General features: G+C 37.8%; 1 protein-coding gene across 11 annotated transcripts in view; it reads left to right on the forward strand.

Moving 5' to 3' along the window:
* Nucleotides 1-17,316, forward strand: part of HERC1 (HECT and RLD domain containing E3 ubiquitin protein ligase family member 1) — a 221,373-nt gene that overhangs the window by 156,334 nt on the left and 47,723 nt on the right. For 9 of the 11 annotated variants that reach the window (XR_004185128.1, XM_009210354.4, XM_003901041.5 and 6 more), the window contains 9 exons: nt 2,457-3,232; nt 4,884-5,082; nt 8,176-8,336; nt 11,377-11,493; nt 11,705-11,936; nt 13,284-13,408; nt 14,683-14,903; nt 15,873-16,141; nt 16,867-16,919. Coding sequence is in view for 10 of the 11 variants with exons in the window: in XM_009210354.4 (XP_009208618.2) it covers nt 2,457-3,232; nt 4,884-5,082; nt 8,176-8,336; nt 11,377-11,493; nt 11,705-11,936; nt 13,284-13,408; nt 14,683-14,903; nt 15,873-16,141; nt 16,867-16,919 (2,153 nt within the window). In the remaining variant the exon portion in view is untranslated. The remainder of the gene's footprint in view (nt 1-2,456; nt 3,233-4,883; nt 5,083-8,175; nt 8,337-11,376; nt 11,494-11,704; nt 11,937-13,283; nt 13,409-14,682; nt 14,904-15,872; nt 16,142-16,866; nt 16,920-17,316) is intronic. The other 2 variants (XM_009210358.4, XM_009210359.4) reach the window with 2 other exon arrangements.

Consider the following 17,316-nt stretch of genomic DNA (forward strand, 5'->3'; position numbering starts at 1 on the left):
TTGCATTTTGATCATTTCCGTTACACACTGGCATAGTAAAAAGCCAGCCAGCTAATCTGTTCATTGCATTTTGTGGTTGCAAGGCTCTGAATATTGGATATGAACGTTTGATGGACTGAAATTAGGCTTTGCATTATCAGTAATTTTAAGTATTCTTACTTTTTGTAAAACCCCTTATTTCTGTCCCCTTAATGTAAACATTTTGAATAGATGTGAAAATTACATTTACTTGACTCAAACAGGGTATTTAAAAGCATTTAGGTGTGTTTGCATTCAGAGAGGATTTGTGCAAAGTACAAATTTCGTATGTTTACAAGGAAATGCAGGGTGAGCATCCCAAATCCAAAAATTTGAAATCCAAAATGCTGCAGTGGGTATTTCCATTGAGCATCATGTTGGTGCTCAGAAAGTTTCGGGTTTTCACTCGAAGGAGATGCTCACTGGGGCATTTCAGATTTTGGATTTTTGGATTTGGGATGCTCAGCTGGTAAGTACAATGTAAATATTCCAGAATTTGGGGAAAAAAATTCTGAAATCCAGAACACTTCTGATCCCATGCATTTTGGATAAGGGATACTCATCTTGTCAAGTATCTTCTTTGATAAGGAGACTCATTTATCTAATGACTCTACATAATTGTATCATTTGAAAATATGGATTTATTGGTGATGTTATATAACTGTTCATTACACTGCCCAATGTGATTCCTGTAAAGTTACATGTTGATATGACATAGAACAATATCTTTTTAAATTTTATTTTATTTTATTATTTATTTTTTTGAGATGGAGTCTTGCTCTGTTGCCCAGGCTGGAGGGCAATGGCACAATCTTGGCTCAGTGCAACTTCCGCCTCCCGGGTTCAAGCAATTCTCCCACCTCAGTCTTCCGAGTAGCTGGGATTACAGGCACCTGCCATCATGCCCAGCTAATTTTTGTATTTTTGTAGAGATGGAGTTTCACCATGTTGCCCAGGTTGGTCTTGAACTCCTGACCTCAAGTGATCCATCTGCCCTGGCTTGCCCTGGCCTCCCAAAGTGCTGAGATTACAGGCATGAGCCACTGAGCCTGGCCAGAACAATGTCTAAAACAGTGGTTCTTTGTGGTTTGGGAGTGGTACTGTTTCAGAATTTAGTGAACGCTATGGATCATCTTAGCCAAAAAATACATATACGTAAACTTTACACACAATTTCAGGGGTTAATGGACTCTACCTTCCTCTCCATTCTACCAAGCTAAGAAACCAATGACAACTTTACAGAGTGACATGGAAGTGTCTACCTTTCCTCTCATTCTTTGCCTTGTTTCAGAGAGGATTTATGATGCCTTGTTAAGATGCATACAGTAGGCAGGGCTTGGTGGCTCACACCTGTAATCCCAGCACTTTGGGAGGCAGAGGCAGGTGGATCACCTGAGGTCAGGAGTTTGAGATCAGCCTGGCCAATGTGGCAAAACCTTCTTTATACTAAAAATACAGAAAATTAGCCAGGCCTGGTGGCATGTGCTTGTAATACCAGCTACTTAGGAAGCTGAGGCAGGAGAATCTCTTGAACTCAGTAGACAGAGGTTGCAGTGAGCCGAGATCATGCCACTACGCTCCAGCCTGGGTGACAGAACGAGACTCCATCTCCAAAAAAAAAAAAAAAAAAAAAAAAAGATGCATACAATATAGCAAAATAAGTAAATTCATAAATTAAAACAAGAAAAATGAGCCTAGAGGAAAATATGATTAGGAAGGTAATATAGAACCAAGATTTTAGGTTAGAACAACAAAACTTTATACTAGCAAAAGCTTTTTATTACATTTTGTATAATTATATCATTCTTAAACTTCAGGAAATTCTTGCCAATATCAGGAAATATGTAATTATATTTTGGCTTAAACTATAGAGACATTAATTGAGACTACAAAGTAAACTTTTTTATGAAATGAAGTCCTCTCTGAAATAAATTACAAATAACCGTTTATAAACTAGATTTATTATACAAATTTTCTGAATAGCTTACATCAAATTCTATCCGACAAACCTCCTGTTTTTGTAAGTAAAGGTGTACAGCCACACCCATTTGTTTAGTTATATCAGTGGCTGCTTTTGCACTATGATGGCAGGGTTGAGTGGTTGTAGCTGAGACCGTGTGCCCTGCAGAGTCGAAAATATTTCCTCTCTGGCCCCTTACGGAAAGTTTGCTAACTCTTGACATATGTTATATATTAATGAATATTCTTATTTGAAAGCACATGCACATCTCATTGCTTCTGCATTTAGCATCACATCTCCCCATTTTCTCATAGTAGACTCATTTTTCTCTGTGTTTGTAATGATTTCTCTAGTTTGTGTAAATTATTCTCTGTATTGTGTACATGATGCACCTTATTTTGTCTACATTATTTTCTGTACCTTCCTCCTGTCTTTCCCTCACTTGCTTCTTCCTGTGTCATTCTGATCTTTATTAAAGCTTCCCAACTTTTTGGTCGCCTAGTGATACTCCATTGTATAATCTGGAACCCTGTGAACCATTGCCGTTTGATGTGGCGCGATTCCGAGGCCTGACGGCTTCTGTGCTGCTGGACCTAACATATCTGACTGGCATTCACGAAGACATGGGGAAACAGAGCACCAAGCGCCATGAGAAGAAACACCGACATGAATCTGAGGAGAAAGGGGATGTTGAGCAGAAACCTGAGAGTGAATCCACTTTAGATATGCGAACAGGCCTAACATCTGATGATGTCAAAAGTCAGGGTACCACAAGCTCCAAATCAGAAAATGAAATCGCTTCATTTTCTTTAGATCCAACACTGCCAAGTGTGGAATCCCAACATCAAATAACAGAAGGGAAAAGAAAAAATCATGAACATATGTCCAAAAACCATGACGTAGCCCAGTCAGAAATCAGAGCAGTCCAGCTGTCATATCTTTACCTCGGTGCTATGAAATCACTTAGTGCCCTTCTTGGCTGTAGTAAATATGCTGAGCTGTTGCTGATACCAAAAGTTCTGGCTGAAAACGGCCACAACTCAGACTGTGCAAGTTCTCCAGTTGTTCATGAAGACGTGGAGATGCGAGCAGCCCTGCAGTTCTTGATGCGACACATGGTGAAGCGAGCAGTCATGCGGTCACCCATAAAGAGAGCATTGGGATTAGCTGATCTCGAACGAGCTCAAGCCATGATCTATAAATTAGTGGTTCATGGGCTTTTGGAAGACCAGTTTGGGGGCAAAATTAAGCAAGGTATGTTATCTGATTTTTTTTTTTTTTTTTTTGCTTTTGTGCTGTTTAGATTATGTTCATAATTGTCAGAAGTGATACATTCTGAAAGTGATTTGTAAAAAAAATCTTTGGTCAAAGCAATTTTCACATCACTTTTTCTTTAAGGAAAACAGTTCTTTTTTGTTATTTTTATATTAGTAATCTTCTGTCTATAATTTTGCTATTTTAAACCTGTACCACTGTTAGGACACAGCAATTATTACTACATTTTGTAAAACAAAATTTAATTCATACCAAAAAATGTATTTATTGATCTGACTCAAAATACATAGTATTCTGGCAAGCGCAGTGGCTCACGCCTATAATCCCAGCACTTTGGGAGGCCGAGGCGGGCAGATCACTTGACGCCAGGAGTGCCTGGCCAACATGGCGAAACCCTGTCTCTACTAAAAATACAAAAATTAACCGGGCATAGTGGTGCGTGCCTTTAATCCCAGCTACTCAGGAAGCTGAGGCAGTAGAATCTCTTGAACCCGGGAGGCAGAGTTACAGTGAGCCAAGATTGTGCCACTGCACTCAAGCCTGGGCGGCTGAACGAGACCCTGTCTCAAAAAACAAACAAAAGTGAAATAAAATACATGGTATTCTGATATCTTCTCAGAGACATTTTAAAGGAAATTTTAAAGTCTCTACTTTCATAGACTGCATATTGCATGTTAAAAAAAAAAAGCCCCTGTTTTATCTTGTATCCTCACATTTGGGGAGAATGTGAATTGAGAAATAAAAATGAGATTCATTCAGTAAATGTTTATTGAGTGCCTACTATGTGTTGGGTACTTTCTTAGGTTCTGGAGAGGCAGCAGTTAAAACAAAGTCCCTTGCCTTCATGGAGTTTATATTGTTCTTCCTTCTCTCCCTTCTTCTTTCCCTTTTTGCTCATTCGTTTTCTTCTTGACTTAGCTTAGACAGTAAGTAGAGAGAGAGAGAGAGAGACATGGTGTACATAAGTAGGAATGTGAAGATCATGATGATTGTGAAGTAGTGTGGCTTTTTATCAAACTTAATAGAATTACTTGTCTTTGTAGCAACTCATATTTTAGTTATGTTTATTTGTAGGCTTCCTTAACAGATTAAAACATACGTATATATGTATAAATACTTTGTAAACTTTTAGACATGTTAACTAAGTGGGTTTGTTAATGAAATTGTCCTTTTTAAAATGTGAAGTTTCTATCTAGGTTTTTGCTCTTCTTGTATTTATATGCCTTTATCTTTGCCTATTTGTAGATTAAAGATAGGCATCAAAATGAAAGTGTGAAGGAAACACAGTTTTAATGATTGGATACTTTAGAGAACCTCTTGTCAGATCTTACAACCAAAAGTGAGACTTTTTTTGTTTTTAAGAGAACCCTCTTCTCTAAAAACAGAAATGTATAATTACAAGGGCTCATTACAATACTGCCTGTAGAGTCTGGAACTAATGAGTACAATAGTGAATACAAAGATGTATATATGTAAGAATATTTTTTTCTGTCAGTCTTTCATAGAAATTGATGCTTGTGAAATATATTTAGAAACTTTTAAATTAAAAAGGTAGAAGTTTTTTATTCCCACTGTTATTTTTGAAAAAACAAATCCTTACTACTTTCTTAACCTTTATTTTGGTTTCTAGAGATTGATCAACAAGCCGAAGAAAGTGACCCTGCCCAGCAGGCACAGACACCGGTTACTACTAGCCCATCAGCCTCAAGCACGACCTCCTTTATGAGCAGCTCTCTGGAGGACACCACAACTGCCACCACTCCAGTCACTGACACAGAAACAGTGCCTGCATCCGAGTCCCCTGGAGTGATGCCTCTTAGTCTTCTCAGGTAGAGAAGTTGATCTTTAATGTCTGCCATACTGATGCCTGTGTTTCTGAAGGCACAGTTGTCCTCTTATGAATAGTATGCCCAGCTGAATCTTGGTGTTCTAGAGCTAGAAAGAACCTAAGAGATCATATAGTCAAGCTCATTTTACTGAAGTTGGAAATGTCCCTCAGAAGTTTAATAACTTACCCAAAATCTCACAGCCAATTAGTGGTGATCCCAGGTCTAATCAACTGTGGTGCTGACCAGCAAATACTCTAATATTCTCTCTCTTACCATGATCTTTTTTTTTCCCCTAAGTTTTTAAGTATTTTTTTTTCCTCAAAAAGTAAATACTTGTATTTTATTCTTTTTTAAAAAATTTTATTTATTTATTTTTTTTGACAGAGCCTTGCTCTGTTGTCCAGGCTGGAGTGCAGTGGCGTGATCTTGGCTCACTGCAAGCTCTGCCTCCCATGTTCACGCCATTCTCCCACTTCAGCCTCCTGAGTAGCTGGGACTACAGGCGCCATCCACCATGCCTGGCTAATTTTTTTGTATTTTTAGTAGAGATGGGATTTCACTGTGTTAGCCAGGTTGGTCTCGGTCTCCTGACCTCATGATCCACCCACCTTGGCCTCCCAAAGTGCTGAGATTACGGGCATGAGCCACCATACCTGGCCTGTATTTTTATTCTCAAAAAAATTTCAAGCAACTCTGCTTTTCAAACAAAAGAGCATGTCTTATGATGCTTCTTCAGCCAACTCTATTTTAATAAGTTTGTAAGTTTCAAGTGATGCTTACTTACTTAAATTTATTTTTGCTTTAATTTGCCAGATGTATACACAAATGAAAACTTTTGAGAGAAGAACCTTCAGGGAGAGACTGTTTTGTGAGCTCTCTTAACTATGACTTAAGTGAAATAAGGGAAGCAGAATGGTTAGCCTCCCTTTTTTTCTTTCCCCTCTTTCCTTAGTTGAGAAGACATTATGATTCCCACTGTGTAGACTAACATCTTAAACAGGGGAACAGGGTAATGTCTTTTGTAGTGATTCTCAATTTTTGGTGTGCCCAAGAGCCACCTGGGACACTTTTTAAAGCTCTAGGGCTGTATCCTTTAGCAAGTCTGATTCAGTAGGTCTGGTGGGGCTCATAGTTTACATTTTAATTAAGTTTCCCTAGTGATTCTGATGTAGTGGCTTCAGTGTACACTTTGAGAATTACTGCTGTGGTCTTGTGCAGGAGTACAATCCTAGTAGCATTTTCAGTCCCCACATACCTCCTACTTCTTAGCTCTCTCACTGGAATAACAGTTTCAGGAGGTGCATCTGTTCAAGGAATAAGGAAGATAGAGGAATAATAGGTCATTCTTTTTTCTCTCTCTCTCTCTTTTTTTTTTTTTTTAAGAGACAGCATCTCACTCTGTCACTGAGACTGGACTACAGTGGCATGGTCATAGTTCACTGCAGCCTCAAAGTCTTCTAGGTTCAAGCCATCCTCCTGCCTCAGCCCCCTGAGTAGCTGGGACTACAAGTGTACCACCATACCCGGCTAATTTTTTTTTTTTTTTTTGAGACAAAGTTTCGCTCTTGTTGCCCAGGCTGGAGTGCAATGGCATGATCTCGGCTCACCGCAACCTCAGCCACCTGGGTTCAAGCAATTCTCTTGCCTCAGCCCCCTGAGTAGTTAGGATTACAGGCCTGTGCCACCACGCCCGGCTAACTTTTTGTATTTTTAGTAGAGATGGGGTTTCTCCATGTTGGTCAGATTGGTCTCAAACTCCCAACCTCAGGGGATCCACCCACCTTGGCTTCCCAAAGTGCTGAAATTACAGGTGTGAGCCACCATGCCTGGCCCCTGGCTAATTTTTAAAAATTTTTTTGTAGAGACGGGATCTTGCTTTGTTGCCCAGGCTTATCTTGAACTCCTGGCCTCAAGTGATCCTCTGGCCTCAACCACCTAAAGTATGCTGGTATTACAGGTGTGAGACACTATGCTTGCCTGATAGGACATTCTAATATGTTTTTTAATCCCTTTGGCAATTACGGAATTCAAGGCGTCCACACAAAATCAGTAGCATCAGTGACTCCTTGTAACCTTTTCAGCTCTTACTAGTGTGGACATGGGATTCAGTGGTAAAATCATGCCCCCTTGCTCCCATAGGCATTCACCAGGACTTTTGACTTCTCATTTCTTCTGTCTTCATTTCCCTGCTATTGGCTGGGACTTCATTAGAGTTGTACTTGGCTCTTACTGGGCAGACATCATTTAGTAGAGGAAAAACCAGGGAACTGCTGCTTCCTGTGTGTATACCATTGTATTACTGACTTGGTAGACAGTACATTTTTGATACTTAGAAAGTTCCTAGTTCTTTTGGACAAATCTGAGGAGTAGTCAGTGTGGATCTTCCTGGACTTTATTCTCTAACCACTGTTCACATTTCTCAACTGAAGAGGGGTTCTCCCCCCATACCTTTCCCCGACTGTGCTCCACATTCTCAACTGAAGAGGGGCTGCCTGCCCGTACTTTTCCCCGACTCTGCAGCTGGCATATCATTCATGTACTGTTTTGCAGTTGTGCTAGGTAACTAGACAGTTACCTTTTCTTTCCATAACTTGCCTGTAAACCATTACTTTCAATCCACGTGAATAATTTCATGACTAGCTTGTGAGTTTATATTAATATTTAAAAGTAACTGCAGGTTACCTATATTTAAAAGCCTTCTTTGCACTCTATGTATACCAAAATAGCCCTCTCATCTTGGTATTATAATCGAAGGAAAGCTCCATGAAGGCAGGCATTTTTCATCTATTTTGCTAATGGCTATATTTCCCCTATCTGCTGTGTTGCTGGCATTTTGCTGAAAGAATCATAAGGTTTTATTACATTTATACTGAAAGTACCATATGAGATAATCATTTTTAAAACTGAGGAGTTTTTCTCCCCACCCTCCATTAAATTATAGCTAACCTGTTTAGTCTTCCAGGTTGCATATTCTTATTAAACTATAGCTGATCTGTTTAGTCCTCCAGGTTGCATATTCTTCTACAAGAAGATTGTGATATGTATTATTTTGTAAATTGGATTTTTATGCTAACCACTGTTATTTTCTTAAAGGCAAATGTTCTCCAGTTACCCAACTACCACTGTACTTCCCACACGTCGGGCACAGACTCCTCCAATATCATCGTTACCCACCTCTCCTTCTGATGAAGTAGGAAGGAGGCAAAGTTTAACTTCTCCTGATTCCCAGTCAGCAAGGCCAGCTAACCGCACAGGTGCGTGTGCTGATATGCATTATGATATCCAAAAGTTGACATTCCAGATGTGTGGGATTTCATTATGTGGGCATTTTGTTTTGTCTTCAGAGAAAGTAAAATAGTGATTTTAATGAAGGGGAACTGCCCCTTTAAACTGAGCTATCATCTTCATTTTGAAGCTGTGGATTGAATTACGGCCATTTGGGAGAGAAATAATGTGCTGTACATTAGTCATATCAGCTCCTCATTTTTCCCAATCTAGCCATTTTTAGTGTTGTAAATTTCCCTCTAAGTACTGCTTTAACTGCAACCCACACATTTTGAAATGCTGTGTTTTCATTTTCATTTAAAGTACTTTCTAATTTGCCTTTGATGTCTTCTTTGCCCTCTGGACTATTTCAAAGTATGTTATTTAGTTTTCAAATATTTGGGCGATTTTCTAGATATCTTTTTATTATCATCAGAGAACATATCTTGTATAATTTGAATCACTTTAAATTTATTGAGACTTCTCTTATAGCCTAGAATATCATCTGTTTTGGTAAATATTCCAAGTGCATTTGGAAAATATGTGTATTATGCTGTTGTTGAGTGTTCTATAAATTGTTTAGCAGGCTCAAATTGGCTGATAGTGTTGTCCAAGTCTTCTTTATAGTTACTGATTTTTTTGTCTACTTGTTCTGTCAATTATTGACAGAGTGTTGTTGAAATCTGTGATGATAGCAGTGGATTTTTCTATTTCCTCTTTTCAGTTCTTGTTTCATATATTTCAAAGCTCTGTGTGTAGGTTCATAAACATTTAGGATTCTTATATACTTTTAATGAATAGACCTTTTGTTATTATGAAATGTCTTTATTCTTGGTGATATTTTTTTGTCCTGAAATCTGCTTTGTTTGATGTTATTATAGCCACTCATGCTTTTTAAAAATTGTTAGGATGGTTTATCTTTACTCATCATTTTACTTTTAATCCATTTGTGTCTTTGTATTTAAAATGGGTAAAGTCAGCATGTAGTAGTTAGGTCTTGCTTTCTTTTTTTTAAGGAGGCAGCCTCTTGCTCTGTCTCCCAGGCTGGAGTGATCTTGGGTCACTGTAGCCTCAACCTCTTGGGCTCAAGCAGTTCTCCCACCTCAGCTTCCCAAGTAACTGGGACTACAGGTGCATGCCACCACACCCAGCTAATTTCTGTATTTTTTTTTGTAGAGACAGGGTCTTACTATGTTGCCCAGGCTGGTCTCAAACTCCTGGCCTCAAGGGAGTCTTGCTTTTTTTAATCCAGTCTGCTGTTCTCTACCTTTTAATTGGAGTGTTTATGCCTTTTACATTTAATGTGATCATTGATATGGTTGGATTTAAATCCACCTTTTTTCTATTTTGTTCCACCTGTTTTTTGTTCTCTTTTTCTTTTCTACTTTCTTTGAATTAAATGAGTTTTATTATTCCATTTTATCTCCTTTGTTGGCTTATTATCTATACCGTTGACCCTTGAACATTGCAGGGGTTGGAGCACCAACCCCTTGAACAGTTGAAAATCTTTATATAACTTTTGACTCCATAAAGATGAGAAAATATATTTACTATTCATTAAGTGGAAGTGGATCCTCATAAAAGTCTTCATTATAGTCATATTCCCATTGAGTAGGCTGGGAAAAGGAGAGACTAGTCTTGCTCTCCCAGGAGTGGCAGAGGCAGAAGAAAATCCATGTATCAGTGGACCCAAGCAGTACAAACCCATGTTGTTCAAGGGTCAACTGTACTTTGTTTTATATTTTTAGAGATTACCTTCTGGTTTATTGTATACATCTTTAATTATCAGAGTCTACCTTAAAGTGATATTGTATCACTTCATACATAGTTAAAATAATAATTTTACCACAGGATGATTTTATTTTCCTTTTCTCATCATTTATACTTTTGTTATCATACATTTCACTTTTACACATGTTATAAGCTCCATAATAAATTATTATTTGTTTTGGATAGTTTTTATAGCTATATCTTGTAATTCATTCATCTTTTCTTCTGCAGTGTCTAATGTTCTGTTAATCTCCAGTGTATTTTTCTGTTCAAACACTGTAGTTTTCATCGGTAGACATTTGATTTGTTTTGTTTTTAAATCTCATCTTCCATGTCTATTTCACATGCTCAGTCTTTCCTCTAACTTACTGAATATGTGAAATAATAGTTGATTCTCATTAGCAATAGTTATGTTCTAAAAGGTCATTATGGACACTGAATTAGCAAATACTGAACCGTTGCTCCTAGGAGAAGTACAGGATTAAGTTCCTGTGAACTCCTAGTTACATTTCTGTCATCTGATCATTATACTGTATAATCTTGTTTTATGCATCCTTCTGTTTGAAGATACCACAATTAACATATACTGTTTATTCACTAACAGTGAGCTCATGGCCACCAACACTATAGCTCATCATGAATGAAGGTTATCTAACATATATATTTTCTCCATAAGGCACATTACAGCTTCCTTGCGCTTAGAAACACTAGACAACACTTTAGCACTATGCTTGGGGCCATTTTAATCAGGGAAATCACCGACCAAAAGCACAAAAATGCAAAGAGTGTAGCATTAAGTAGACTATGAAAAGGATACTTGTTTTTCACATAAGAGCTGAAACATGAAGGCAGTGCATCACCTTGTTGAACCTTAGCTGTGAACACATGTGTTGAGGGACTAAACTTTTTAGTCCCTCTGCATATGTCACAAATGACTACAAAAGTACGTGAGTATTGATTTTGAGATTACAAATAAATTTTATTGAGTACACAAATTTGCAAATATGGAACTTAGACGAGGAGTGGGATATTTACATATTCTTATAGTACCTCTACACAAATCTTTACTAAGTATAACATAAATGGATGTTAGTAAAACTGGGATTACAGGCATGAGCCACAGTGCCCAGCCACATATTCTGAGTAGAGGAAAGTTTCATTAAACTTGAACAATACTAGGAAATTGAGGACTATGAAGACACTTTTTATTCATGTTATCTAGTGATATTTAGGTTCTTATTTCTCTTCCTTTTGTCTCAGCGTTGTCAGACCCAAGCAGTAGACTTTCAACTTCTCCTCCTCCTCCAGCAATTGCAGTTCCCTTGCTGGAAATGGGGTTCTCTCTTCGGCAGATTGCCAAAGCCATGGAAGCTACAGGTACGATAAGTTTTTATATATCAGTGTATACAGATATGAGGAGTCCTAGCTTATTAAAGACAACATAATTTTTAAGAGGCTATGAAACTTGGTAAGATTTTTAACACTATATTTTGTTACAAGAGCATCATAGCAAACACTCTTAAACTGGTAACATAAAGACCTAATTCTTTGCTCAAAGTCAGCATCAGACTGTTTTTCCCCTGTATAGGTGCTCGGGGAGAGGCTGATGCCCAGAATATCACTGTCCTTGCCATGTGGATGATAGAGCACCCTGGGCATGAGGATGAAGAGGAGCCCCAGTCGGGCAGCACAGCAGACTCCAGGCATGGAGCAGCCGTTCTAGGCAGTGGCGGAAAGTCAAATGATCCCTGTTATTTGCAGTCACCTGGAGACATACCATCAGCTGATGCTGCTGAAATGGAGGAAGGTTTTAGTGAAAGGTGAAATTCCAGTTCCTGTACTTTTGTTCCATGTGTTATAAATTTCAAAGCCCCATTTATTATATATCCCTTCATAAATGCTTCTAATTGTATGTAAAGTTGATAAATATAGTTATATGAAAAGATGGGCATTTTAGTTACAAGTTTATATTTCTGTGAAGGGTAGAAGTGATATGACAGGTTTTAATTTGAACAGGTGTTTTCATGCCAGAAGGAATTTCATAATTTTTGTATAAAATTGTACTGAAAAAGGAAACAAAACAAGTTTATTTTGAAGTACACATGCTAATAAAATAATTTTATCTCATACAAGTGATATTAAATCGAGTATTCAGTTTAATATTGGACCTTGATTTAATGTATTTGATAGAATTGAACTTTTTTTTCTTTTTCTTTTTTTTTTTTTTTTTTGAGACGGAGTCTCACTCTGTCGCCAGGCTGGAGTGCTGTGGCACGATGTTGGCTCACTGCAAGTTCCACCTCCCTGGTTCAAGCAATTTCCTGCCTCAGCCTCCCAAGTAGCTGGGACTATAGGTACCTGCCACCATGCCCGGCTCATTTTTTGTGTTTTTAGTAGAGACAGGGTTTCACCGTGTTGGCCAGGATGGTCTCCAACTCCAGCCCTCGTGATCCACCCGCCTCAGCCTCCCAAAGTGCTGGGATTACAGGCATGAGCCACCGTGCCTGGCATAGAATTGGACTTTTAACTCTTCTCTGTGTAATATTTATATTTTCATCTCTTGTATAGTTTTCAATATCTGGTAGAAGATGCCCCTTTAAGTGTAAAAAGATTTCTGTGATAATGCCTATCCTAAAATGAGATGTAATAGAATATCTTATGAATTCTCCCTAAAAATCTTCTTTCCTTCATCACTTCTTATGACTTTAGATCTTTTATTTTTCATTTTAACTATGGAGCCATATAGTAACCAAGGCTTGTGTCCTGTATGGCATGCAAGCTTTTTCCAACAAGCTCAGTGAATGTTTTCATAACATATTTCGAAATACCTGTTTTTCCTAGGCAAGGATTCTCAATCATTTCAAATTTTAAGTATTTAATCATTTAGAATTTAGTTAAGGTCATATTTGATCTCATTTAAATTTGAGCTGCATTAAACATCATTTTGTTGTTGGCAGAATTCAAAATCAGATAGTTATTGCTCAGGTCACAGGAAATGATATGTGTATAATTGAACTGTACAGGGATAAAGATGTGTTTCACATTTTATCATAAACATATTTTATTCTCAGTGAGAATAAATTAACACTGCAAGTAAGCTTATACCTATGCTTTCTTTTCATAATGGTTTTTAAAAATTTGTGTTGCTTTCTCACTTGCACTTGTAGCCCTGATAATTTGGATCATACAGAGAATGCAGCTTCTGGAAGTGGACCATCAGCTAGAGGTCGCTCAGCAGTAACGAGAAGGCACAAGTTTGACTTAGCTGCTCGCACATTGCTAGCAAGAGCAGGTAATTGTATGTTTCATATCCTTTTCTTTGTGAAAGATCTTATTTTGAAAGCAATATAAAGGCACATTAAAGAAGATGCAAACTAATGATACTAAGTGCTCAGTCCCTCCACATTAACAGAATAGCTATTTGGATATCATTTTCTATGCATTTACATAATTTTATTTAAATCATAGCATACATTCATAGGCTTATTTTAAGTTCCCCGGGGTGCAGAAGTCTATACTGGCCACTTGTAGATTTCGAGAAATTATATAAATGCTCTTCCTTCTGCTCTCAGTCAATTATAATTTAAGAAGTGATGATGCATGTTTAATATTTAGCATCAGTGGTAAGAAGGAGCTGGAAAGGGCACTGTGCCAAAAAAAGTAGGCACTGGCTTTTCAGATGTACTACTCTGTGGATGTTAGGGCTTCACTGCTAGGTAAGGACCAGATTCCCTCATTACATTAGTAAAGTCTAGGATTATGTTCTGGGCATGTAAAATATAAATTATAAGGAATATATTTTCCAAATCAAAAACTTGAATATGTGATTTGTCAAAACAGAATTTGATCATTGAAATACTAGAACATAAGTAATGATTCAGTAATTTACGGGAACAGTGAGAGAACTTGAGACCATCCTAGAAAATATAGGATGTATATTTCTCATATAATTAAGGTGACTGATAACGTGTAGGTGAGAACCTATCTCAATTGGCTTATTGGATCTCAGACCATAAAACATCAAATTATACCTATCACACGTGTTTCCTCTCTTGCAAATGGGGATAGTAATAGCACTCATATCTCACTGGGTTATTGAGAGGTTTAAGTAAGAGAATCCATGCAATGCTTTATAATGTTTTTGTTGCTGTTGTTAGAGATAGGATCTGGATCTGTCACCCAAGCTGGAGTGCAATGGCACAATCCTAGGTCACTGTAACCCTGAACCCCTGGGCTCAAGACATCCTCCTGTCTCAGCCTCCTGAGTAGCTAGGACTACAGGCACATGCACCATACCCAGCTAACTTTTTAAATTTTTTTGTAAAGACAGGGTCTTACTATGTTGCCCAGGCTGGTCTCAAACTCCTAGCCTCAAGTGATTTCTCCTGCCTCCACCTCCCAAAGTGCTGGGAGTGTAGGCATAAGCCACTGCTATAATGATAATCATATAGAAAAAAAACTTCAATAAATATTGGCTGTTACTACATGTATGGCAATTAAGAGCTGGCGAAATACTCAGAATTATTTTATGCATTCAAATAAAATGCCTTTTTGTTTTGTTCTGAGCGGGATTATACCGCTCTGTGCAGGCCCACAGGAATCAAAGTCGGAGAGAAGGAATATCTTTGCAGCAAGACCCAGGGGCGTTGTATGACTTTAATTTAGATGAGGAATTGGAAATTGATCTTGATGATGAAGCAATGGAAGCTATGTTTGGACAAGACCTGACCAGTGACAATGATATTCTGGGAATGTGGATCCCAGAGGTACTGGATTGGCCTACCTGGGTGTGTGTGACTGCAGCGGGGGCTGCTCTGACTTATTTTCCTGCCCTCCTGTTCATATAGCTTACTAACAGCAGCCTTGCCTAGAGTTGAAACACTCTAAAAAATCTTGTATCTCATCCTGATGTTTGGGGATTTAAAGCCTGAGGTTACTTTGATACCTACAAACTAATAAGGAAAAGTCTCTCTTGCTTTCTCTGTGGGATTTTATTGCTTCTCTCCCCAGACAAGATGAATAGAGCCATACTGTGGTAATATTTGATTCTGATGTCAAAGATAGATTACAAAACAAGCATCAGGTTCCAGTAGATGTTGACAGGTTATATAACATGGCTGTTATACTCACATTGCTATCTGAATGCATGTTCTTCTCCTTCATAGGTTCCATTTAATCAATGTAATGCCTAATTCTAGGAACCAGTGCTCACCTAGATCTTGTCAATACTTCCATCTGGGGGAAGGGTACATGGTGGGTTTGTATGTATACATTGTTTAGCATTACATTTTTGTAGTAGGGAGACCAAAAAGCTCTTAGGTGTAAGTCCTACAGGAAAGAGAATCTGCTATATAAATAAGTGAATCGTAATGATTTTTCTCAAAAATTTATAAAATAGGTATGCATTTTGTGACCAGATGAAAAATAATTCTTTTCACTATTATTATTATTTTTTTAAAAAAACCTCATTTCGAGATAGGACAGATTGTCATGTTTATTAACTTTTCTCAGTAGGATACTCAGTTACTTGTATTATTGATATAACTTACTAGAGTGAGAGAGAGCAAAGAACACCTTCAGATTGTGTTATCTGAATTCTGATTTGAAAGAAATATTTATGTAGCGTTAATGAACATGGAAATATTCTAGCATCTGTAATAAAGTAGTGAATTTAATATCATAAATAATCTACTTGGCACTTCTTGGTTTTATGTTAAATTGACTGTAATCATTTGGTATGAAATCCTTCTGTGCAGCATGTTTGCGAGTCTGAAGACAGGGAAGAAGTGGTGGTGTGTGAACTGTGTGAATGCAGTGTTGTCAGCTTCAATCAGCACATGAAGAGAAACCACCCAGGCTGCGGGCGCAGTGCAAACCGCCAGGGCTATCGCAGCAATGGTTCCTATGTGGATGGCTGGTTTGGTGGTGAATGTGGGAGTGGAAATCCATACTACCTGTTATGTGGCACCTGCAGGGAGAAGTACTTAGCCCTGAAGACCAAATCCAAGACAACAAGTTCTGAAAGGTACCTTGAAATTGTCTAGATATCCAGACCTCCTGAAGATACCTCATACCTTAAGTCTTGGGAACTATAGATTTTTCATGTGAGGAGTTGCATTTAACCTTCCCTGAAATCCCATGATTCCTACACTTTGGGCAGAAGGGATGGATGGGGTTTCAGAAATTCATGTTCTCAGGAATAGTGGCATGGCAACATATCCTTCCCTGGAGTTTGACCGTGTTAACCTTTGACTTGTTGGCAAGTAATGGTCAGGACCCTTTCCTTAACCCTCAGGAGGCTTCTACTCAATTCTTTTCGTTGGTGTTTTCTACCATATTTCTGGCATTTTAATTAAGATCTTTTTCCTGATTAAAAAAAGAGACTTTTGATTAAATGAGTTCCATAAAAATATTATCTCTTTACATCCTTAATTCCTAGAGAGTAGGTTTGTTGCCCTTATTGTCACCTATTAAAATCTTTAAGGTTTTATGGAATAGAATTTGGTTAAGAGTTGTTTTAGGTAACCCAGAAATCTCCCCAGTAGTTTGGTTAAATAATCACTGATGTTGTAAGCATGTGTGTACCTACATACCAGCAGTTTTTATTATGTTAGCCTATAACATGAAACATACTTTTTTATTTTGTGCTGCTTTATTAATGACCTCTTAAAATATTCTAATGACTTAATTTGCATTTTGGGGTACTAACTGTTTTATATAAAAATGCAATGTTCTTCATGTTTGGTGCAGGTACAAGGGACAAGCTCCAGATCTAATTGGCAAGCAAGACAGTGTGTATGAAGGTAGTTTGTTTTGAGAGCCTCTTTATTTTACATGTTTTTTTATATATCCTCTCTGCTTAACATCTGTTACTAAAATTCACCTTCGTGTGTGTGTGTTTGTATTTGTGTACATGTTAACTTAAATTTTCCCTTAAAAACTCAAGGTAGTTTAATAGCAACAACCCTGGTTTAAAAGTCAAAGGAAGAGAACCTGGTTTCAAACATCAGCTTTACCACAGAATATTAATTTCTATTTGGTGTATTTTTTTTCAAAGTAGGGAAAGGATGTGGTATATTTTGAATTTCCACCCTAATTGTGGAAAGTAAAAAATAAATAGAGATGAGCATTGATGTTCCTGGAGCACTCATTTTCTTGAAATAACTCATTCCCTAATGATTACAGACAGCGAAGAACTCT

Source organism: Papio anubis, chromosome 7 (genome assembly GCF_008728515.1).
Source record: "Papio anubis isolate 15944 chromosome 7, Panubis1.0, whole genome shotgun sequence".
NCBI classification, from domain to species: Eukaryota; Metazoa; Chordata; class Mammalia; order Primates; family Cercopithecidae; genus Papio; species Papio anubis.